At 53.1% G+C, this 8,488-nt stretch overlaps 1 protein-coding gene across 2 annotated transcripts; it reads left to right on the forward strand.

Moving 5' to 3' along the window:
• Window positions 1-803: 803 nt before the first annotated feature.
• Window positions 804-6,186, forward strand: C33H2orf68 (chromosome 33 C2orf68 homolog). Of its 2 annotated transcripts, XR_010378835.1 has the most exons (5): window positions 804-966; window positions 1,055-1,173; window positions 2,035-2,186; window positions 2,551-3,028; window positions 3,817-6,186. XR_010378835.1 is itself a non-coding variant. In XM_064481948.1 (4 exons), exons 1-4 carry the CDS (start codon window positions 860-862, stop codon window positions 2,671-2,673), a joined length of 501 nt encoding a protein of 166 aa, XP_064338018.1. In that variant the 5' UTR covers window positions 804-859; the 3' UTR covers window positions 2,674-6,186. The 2 variants fall into 2 exon arrangements, 1 of the variants encoding a protein (XP_064338018.1); XM_064481948.1 differs by having other exon boundaries at window positions 2,551-6,186.
• The last annotated feature ends 2,302 nt before the right edge of the window (window positions 6,187-8,488 follow it).

An 8,488-nucleotide genomic window follows, 5' to 3' on the forward strand; every position in this document is an offset into this window, starting at 1 on the left:
TTTGTTTTGAGATTCATCCACGTTGCTGAGTATACAACAACTCGTTGCTTTTGATGCTCAGCGGTATTCTAGCGGATGCACCAGTCTGTCCCTGTTCTAAACACAAACTGCTAGTTTTATCTTTTCTTTTTTAAAGAGATTTTAAAAATGGCACACGCTCAGGACCCCTGAAAAACCTGGGTCCTCCCACAGGGAGAGTTAGGACATCGGTCCGACGGGCGCCGAGGTGAACTGGGTGGCGAGACGCGCGCAGAGCTCCAGCGCTGGGCGGGCTGGAAGGGGCGTCCCCGCCACCTGGGGCGCGGGGTCCGGGGGCGGGCCGGGGCGCCGCTCTGTGCCCTGCGCAGGCACTCGCCTCCTCATCACCTCTTTGAAGGTGGGTGATCTCAATGCTCCCACTTACAAATGAGTAAACTGAGGCACAGCGGCGCTCAGGACTCAGCCAAGGTCACGCAGCTATTGATGGAAGTTTCACGGCAGCCCATCACAGGAAACAGGACGGGAAAGCTCCGCACCGAAGGCTGAGCGGTGTGATGGGTGCTTTGTGGTTTTCTGAACTTTCGGATGTATCTAGTCCTGGTTTCCTATTGGTGTGTCACAAAGGAAAAGCCCTCCGGGAGAGTGCGAGTCGCGCACGGCGCAACCCCACTCGCAGCCCCCTGCCCGCGCCGGGAACCCCGCGCGCGCGGACGCTCGGCCCGGCCGGCCCTTCCCCGGCCGACGTCAGGGCGCGGGGCCGGAAGTCGAGCGCGGGGCGGTGCCGAGCGCTCTCGGCGGGAGAAGCGCCGTTGCAGCCGTTGAGGCGGCGGCGGCGGCGGCGGCGGCGGCGGCGGCGGCGGCTCCGCACCCAGGGCTCCAGATGGAAGGGGCGCCAGGTCCCGGGCCGGGCCTCTGCTGCAAGCCCGGCGGGCGGCTCGACATGAGCCACGGCTTCCTGCACCACATCCGACGGAACCAGCTCGCTCGGTACCGCCCCGCCCCGCGCCGCTGCCGCCACCCCCGGCCCGGCCCGGCCCGGCCCGACCGCCCCTGACTCCCGCTCGGCTCCCCGCAGGGACGACTACGACAAGAAGGTGAAGCAGGCGGCCAAGGAGAAGGCGAGGAGGCGGCACACGCCCGCGCCGACGCGGCCGCGAAAGCCCGACCGGCAGGTGTACCTGCCGCGCCACCGAGGTGAGGCCGCCCGCCCCGCCTGCCTCCTCGAGCCCCCGCGCTCCTCTGGCCCCAGGCCCTCTGCCTCGACGCACTCCTCTTTTCTATATGGAAAGAAACCCTTCTTATCCCCCAAGGCTCAGTTCATCTGGTCCCTTCCCGCAACATCCGCCTCGAGGCTCCCCATCGCCGCCCAGTTGATTCTCCCCGCAAAACAGGGAGGGTTCAAGTTAGGCATCGCTATTGCTGGACATACCTGGGAGTCTGCAAGAAGTGGTCTGCTGGTTTGCCCCACCATACTTTATTTTCGTATTCTCACCACCTAACAGAAGAAAAAGTTTGGCACAGCACTAGGCAAACAAGACATAATTGTGGATTGAGGCCCAAACCCAGTTAATAGCCTTTTCCCCCAGCTTCCCTGCGACCCAGAGATTACAGTAGTTAAGATAGGAGACTAAATTTGTTGAGACTCCCTTAAAGCGTTGTTAGACGTTATGCACGTTAATTCATTTACTTTCCAGAGGACTCCATAGCAAGGGAACTGTTTCACAGTCAGAAGAACAGGTACAGAGAGGTTTAGTAACTCATCTGAGATCTCTGAGAAGTAAATGGCAGAGCCTGGATTTGAACCGAGGGAGAGTGCTATCTGCCTCACCACTGTCTTCCAATGCTGTAGACAAATGTGTGTTGTGTGCCTACTGCGTGATAGGACTGTGCTGGTCCAGGGGCAGGACTCCTGATGGGCGGCACATTTCACACACACACATTCTGGGTGTGTAAGAAGATTGGGGCTTTCTTTACAGTGTGTGTTCCTGTATCATCTCTGGGCAGGGGCTCCAGCAGCCTTCCCCGCTTCCCTGTCACTCTGGTTCATCCTTCCAGATGGCTCTGTCCACCCAAGCAACCCAGACTGTGAGGAGTCCGGTGAAAGCAGCAGTAGTGGCGGCTCTGAGCCAGAGCCTCCTGGCCATCAGCTCTTCTGCTTAGAATTCGAGGCAGACAGCGGAGACATCACGTCAGTTATCGTGTATCAGGTACGCCTGGTGGAAACAGCTCAGCCTGAAGGTCCTGGGCTGTGGTGGAAATCACTGCCAGACCCCGAGCCACTGTTTTCCTCAGGGCCGGTGGGAAGTGTCTGCTCCACATGGGAGCACAGACTGCTGGGCGATGCTTTTGAGCACCACTTGCTCCTGTGACACAGTGATTCTCATCAGGCACCAGGGAGGGCTCATGGCCCCAGTTAAGAGTCACTATTACAGGGGACACCTGGGAAATGACAGGCACTGGCAAGAAGTTGTGAGTCAGACGGAGTTCTGTGAGAGTGTTGTCTAGGGACAGGGCTGGTCGCCTTTCCAGAACAGGCCCGGCCCTGAGCTTCCTGACTCTTCCTCCACGTAGGATGATGACCCAGGAAAGGTGAGTGAGGAGGTATCAGCACACACGCCTCTGGATCCACCCATGCGAGAGGCCCTCAAGTTGCGCATCCAGGAGGAGATTGCAAAGCGCCAGAGCCGACACTGACCAGGCTGGACTCGCTGCCCAGGGAGCTGGCCCCTAGTTCGGAGGTGCCAGGACCAGTCTGGGCTGATCTTGAGACCCACCCACCCCCACCGAAAGCTGCCACGGTCACAGGAAAAGGGCATTGCAGGAACCATACCTGGCCACGTCCCTTGTAGCCATTCTTTCTTTTGTGTTGGCCTACTTGACCAGACTAATATTCTGGAATTTTTTGAGCTTTCTGTTTGGTTGGCTTGATGTTCTGGAAGCCAAGACTCCAGAGAGAGCTGCGGTTCATGAAGCCTTCTGCCAACGTGCTGCTTTCTTACAGAGATCCCATGCCTCAGGACACCTGGCCGCCGCTGCTCCGCCCAGCTCTGTGAGCTGTGTTCGTTATAATTCCTTTCTTCCACGCTTCTGCTCACTTCCGTCTGTGCTTTCCTAGATCTTCTTTTTAGCTGTTTCTTCTTGTCTTTCCCTCATCTTTTTGTCTCCAAATCCATCAGTTCTACCCCATCCCCACCTCCCAACGTGACTATGCACCTACAGCTGCTCAGGACTTTGGACGTGGGGGGCTCCGGAGGGTCTACCTTTCTGACAAGCACTCCCAGTGTTTCTGCTACCAATCAAGTGGGAGAGCATCTTCTTTGAGGCCCACTTGCAATCATGGCTCCCTCCCCTTCCACAGCTTTTGCAGGTTTCTCTCACACCCCACTGCTCCACAGGGTCTAGATAAGGGGACTTAGAAAGATGATCCTGGAACTAAACTGCAAGGATTTCTTGCAACAAAACCTGCCTTGGCTAGACTGTAGAGTTCCAGCTTCCAGAGTTGTCCCTAGCTCTGAACAGACCACCTTTTGCTCAGGCTAAAAGGGAATTACCAACACAAGTTTGAAACTGCGTTTCCAAATGTGGTAACAGTCTTGAGCGTACATGCAAAGGGAAATTCAATATTAGCAATAATTGCCTGTTTGGAACCCTAGTCGGGGGGGGGGGGTGTGCAGAACATCACCCCAGAGGAAGTGAAACAAGATTCTGTCACTTGCCCTTCCCCTCCTCTGTGCTTTCTCCTTTCCCACCTCTCAAGAGTATATAAACTCTTAAGAGACCCTGAGGATCTCAGGAATATCACTGCTGTCACCTAAGTGAACATTTTTCCTAATGCAGGGTTAGGCTAAAGGCTGAAGTCCGTAAGAAGTCCTGTGCACTGCAGTTCCAAGCCACTTCCGTTTTCCAGCAAATGGGCCTGACCCCAGTGACTTGAAGTCTGGGGTTTAAGTGAGCCTGTGAGCACTGAGACTTCAGGCCAAAGTCCCCCTGCGCCAGAGGTTTCTTCACATCAGGGTCTCAAGATCAGTGTGGCTGGTCATTCAGAGCAGCTTTGCTCTTTAAGGACACTCGAGGGCGCTTTTGGTTTGTGCCCTACACCCCTGAAAATCTACCAGCTCAGAAATGGGGCAAGGCAGCTACTTTAAGTACATCATGAAAATGCAGCAGGTCACAGCTTGCTGGGAAGGTGAGTGAGATGGATAAGTTAGAGGGGCCTGGTTGTGAAGGCACCCAGGGACTGGAGTGCTTCTGACCCACAGAGCCGGCCCAAGGTTAAATGCCTTAAACCTGCCAGTCCTGGGCTCAGTCCTACTTTCAAAGGAAAAAGTCTGCCCTCAGTCAGCCAGGCTGGAAGTGCCTTTTGACTTACACGGTTAACTAACTATGCTCCGGAGCCTCCTGGGTCGAGGAGATGATGCCATGCTCTGTCCCCAGTCTCTCTGCAGCTCAGAGGACCAATCACTTTAGTCTTCCAGCTCTTCAGCTGATCTTCTGACTTGGAGATAGGGTTTCCCTGGAACCTTCAGTTACTGAGCCTAGAAATACTTTTTGGATTCATCATCTCACAGCTGGATGGCCTGGTTCTGGATTTCTTAAGAGAACTTAGAAACAAGACCAGAAGAGGAGGCAGGGGGCATGGCCCCTGAAATTTTAGCCCCCATCCCTGTTTTGTGAGAAGTGGGTACCTATCCTATCCTGTGTGTTTGTCACGTCGTCCTCACTCACAGGTAAGAGCCTGATGGGAACATCTTGCTTGTAAACTTTTTCTTGAGGGACTTGGCTTATCAAGTGCATATAAAGTACTTCCCACTCAAGAAAGCATTCTAATTCTTAGCTAATTTAAGCCACATGACTATAGAGCACTAAGCCTGGTACTTAAGTGAGACATTGTCCTTCCAAGCGGGCCTCTTGGTGGTGTGATTGCTGTTGCTCCAGGCGTGTCTGAAATGCTTCTCTAGTGATGGCCCTCAGCCTGCTGACAGCCTTATTGCTCAGACTCATTGCTTCTGCCACACCTCATCCCAGTCCAAGATGGTCCCTTCCAGTTTATTTGCCAGCCTTGCCTCCCAATGTCTTTTAGCTCTTTTTAAAAATCAGCTTTTTGCCATCAAGGAGCATGTTCCAGAGCATTTCTGAGAGGCCCTAGAGATGCCCCAAAGAGAATGTGCTATTTGGTGCAGTGGCAACAGTGTTAGACTGGCTGGAGCCTTCCAGCAGGCTGCTTCCGAATCAACACTCATTTGACTAGATGTGTTCCCAGCTGCTGGGGAAAAAGAAAGTCTGGTAGCCTGACAGGCACATCTCATGTTCACCCAAAATGCAGCGTTCGTCCCTTACTGAGGGTAAGCCTTGGGTTTTAAGGCTTTGTGTTTCCTGGGCCGCAGTGGGAGATGTTACAAATAGAAGAAAGTTGGGATTTGCAGGGGCTTTGGCCTGTGTGAGAGTCAACACTAAAGCTTGAGTTCCAGCCAGTTGGCAAGCATGGAAGTCTTTGAAGAATGTAATGCAAGAAGGGAAAAGAAGAATGTAAAGCTTTTTGTCCTGAGTGAGTAGGAGGCCAGCTCGTATCACCAACATGGTCAATAACAAATGCCTCTCCCTGTGGACAAGCCTCTGCATGGCCCACTTTGAGGGGCACTGCCATCTAGAGATCAGCCCGTGGAGCTGGAAGAAACCCTCTGGGATGGCAAGCATCCAGCCTGCTGTGCATTTGGCAGGGTCCGTGGATGGTAGGGTCGGGATCCCCAGCTGGTTCACAAATGTCAGTGAGGCCTTTGCAGATAGAAGAATAAGGACAAACTGCTTTGCTACCTCTGAGCCTTCTTTGGGGAGAATCACCGTGGAATGTTGACAGTTGTCTGAAACGTTTTAAGCTCCCTTGTTGAATTCCTGTCCTGTCCCTGCGGAATCAAATGACCAAGAAGCCATAGGCACCCGCCCCAAATTTCCCCAGCAGCTGGAGTGATGCCAGAAGGGAAAAGAGTGAATGGCTCCTCTACCTTCTTGGAGCCACCCGAATGCGAGGCCGGTTGCACTAGTTGTGTTGTGTTAAATGTATAAAAAGCCATACATTCTTCTGTTTTCTCATTTCCAATGTTCTGTGTGGATGAATAAAGTGAATTGTGCGAATTATTTGAAAATCCTGGAAGGAAGGTACTTTTCAAATACAGTATTGTTTTTAACCAATAAACATACTATTTTTGCCAAGAGTTGTGAAATCACTTGTGTACATAGGGAACTGAAGGTTACATGCCCTGAAGCCACTCAGCACCACAGAATCAGCACTTGGAATCTTGTTTCTAGTTCTGCCTATTTTAAGAACTGTCCTGGTGGGAGCATAACAACTAGACTCATGTGGCATTAGAGCTGGAAGGGAATTTTAAAGACACTTGGTCCAACTTCTCACCTGATAATGCAATTCCTCCCAACCAGTGACCCATAAAGGGCCTAAAATCATCCTATTTTAGGGACTACTCAGACGGCCATATTAAGCCAAAATCTGCCTCCTTGTCAAGGCTCTGGAGTGCTGGTCTTGCCCACCATTTGGTGAAAGGACAGCCAGTTTAGAACCTGAGTGGTCCGCTCAGGCCCTCCCCATGATGATGGTTGGAGAGGAGTGGAAACCCAGCTCAGTGGGGTATAGTAAGTGTTGATTAAGAATCGCAAAGCTTCTAATGAAGGAGGAAATGCTGAGAGTTCACAGCATCATCGGGCAGATGAGAAAAATGTGCCTACTCCAGTGGGAACACACCTGGGCAGGAAAGTGGTGCTTCTCTATAAATTAAAAAAAAAGGCACTCCTTTGTCCTGGGGCGCAGAGTATGGCCAGCAGGGGGTGGACTGGATTTTTATACCCAGCTGGACCTTCAGCTGGGTATTCTTGTACAGCGACCACTGCACAACCATACTTCTTAATCCTGTTTTAAGTACTTGTCCTGACGCAGTTTGGAAAAGGGCTTTCCAACAGTTTTCCTGTTTCCATTTTTACCTCCCACTAGGTCCAAAAGTGTTTCTCCTTCCTCAAGCCATTGTCCAGTTTATCTGCTCCCATTTCCCCCACAGGACAAGGCCCTGTTTCTCCGTATTATCTATCTCACCAATGCTGCCAAACTCAAGCTCCTCTGCTCCTGGCAGCCTGGGCCCATGCTTCCTTCATGTCAAGGTCTTTCAGCCCCAGTGTTGTCTCACAAGGACTCCAACAGATGCCGGGCTGCCGGTTAGAATGCCAGGCACACTTCTGGTGTGTGTAAGAAGTATTGCTTTTAATCCAGAGTGTCCAGGAGGGCACCTTTGGTCAATTAAGCGTGGACGAAGAATGTCGCCTGCCATATCAGTAAATAAAGGACATTGTGGCCCTCAAGCCAGCAGCCACCCCCCACTGTGCACCCTGAGGGGATCCAGATGGAGAAAAGCAGGTTACTGGCCCTAGATTGTTAAGGCGCTTATCAGAGGAATGACTTCAGTGAGTCCAGACTCGAACCTTCCCTTACCTTGAAAAGTGCTAAATTTATTATCTTGTCTGGCTTTCTTTAGTTGACAGTCATCTTTCAGTGTTCAGACTATCTGGTTTTTGATGTAAAAACTCCTATATCCTGGCTCCTCCCATACCTCTTCTGAACAATCTCAAAGCTGTCTGAAAGGCTGCCTCCAAGACTTGAGTCCTCAGAAAGTCTGCAGAATAAAACGTAATTCTCAACTCTTAGGCTGTTCATTTTTTTCAGTTGACATTAGTTTTGGTAAGCCATTGGGTACTTTATCACCACACTGCCCTGTTTGCTTTTTCCCAAACTGCTCCAGGTCTCCCGCCTTCCTCTCCTGTCTCTTGCCTACCAACACCTGGCCATGTGTGTCTACTTGGAATGGATATTGTTTCAAGTAATTGCTCAGCAGTCAGGAAACATGTTTTGGACACTGACTTCTGGACAGTACTCTGTGTACTTGTACCTTTGAAAATAAAAAGTATCTGATCAAAGTAGCCCTCCTCCAGAGTTTGCTGAGCCGAGGGAAGCAGAAGCCAAATCCAGGGCGCTTGAATTTCTTAAGGAACAGCCAAGGCTTTGTGCTTGCCTCTCTGCAGACCCGCCTCGCCTTGAACAGAGGCAGGCACGGGCGCCACAGAGAGGTAGGCTCCCTGAAGTCTCTCTGTCGGCCAGTCCAGGCTGCAAAATGTGCCCAGGGGTTCAGGGAGGCTCCCTCCAGCCACATGCACGATGACACTCACATGGGCAGCTGGAAGGCGGTGCCCGCAGGAGCAGGGCAAGCGGGCATCCTAGCCTTCTGGCGTCTCGGGTCGGCGCCTCCGCTCCGGTCCCACGCCCCCGCCCCCCGGACCCCCGAAGTCCAAGCGCCGCCCACCTGTGCGGCGTGAGGCGGGCGCGGGGGCTCGGGAATTGTAGTCTCCGGCTGGGCGCGGGCGCCGGGGCCGGGCCGGCGCGGACTCCACGTCCCGGCGGGCGGCGCGGCGCGGCCCGGGGCGCCGGGGGCGGGGCCGCTCGGCCCTTTAAACCATT

This window comes from Camelus dromedarius, chromosome 33 (genome assembly GCF_036321535.1).
Source record: "Camelus dromedarius isolate mCamDro1 chromosome 33, mCamDro1.pat, whole genome shotgun sequence".
In the NCBI taxonomy this organism is placed as follows: domain Eukaryota; kingdom Metazoa; phylum Chordata; class Mammalia; order Artiodactyla; family Camelidae; genus Camelus; species Camelus dromedarius.

What these genes read in the sequence shown, in the direction of transcription:
- C33H2orf68 (XM_064481948.1), top strand. Translation starts at nt 860, where the DNA reads ATGGAAGGGGCGCCAGGTCCCGGGCCGGGCCTCTGCTGCAAGCCCGGC. An exon ending in CGACGGAACCAGCTCGCTCG is followed by an intron (nt 967 to 1,054) that starts GTACCGCCCCGC and finishes GGCTCCCCGCAG; the next exon opens with GGACGACTACGACAAGAAGG. An exon ending in GTACCTGCCGCGCCACCGAG is followed by an intron (nt 1,174 to 2,034) that starts GTGAGGCCGCCC and finishes TCATCCTTCCAG; the next exon opens with ATGGCTCTGTCCACCCAAGC.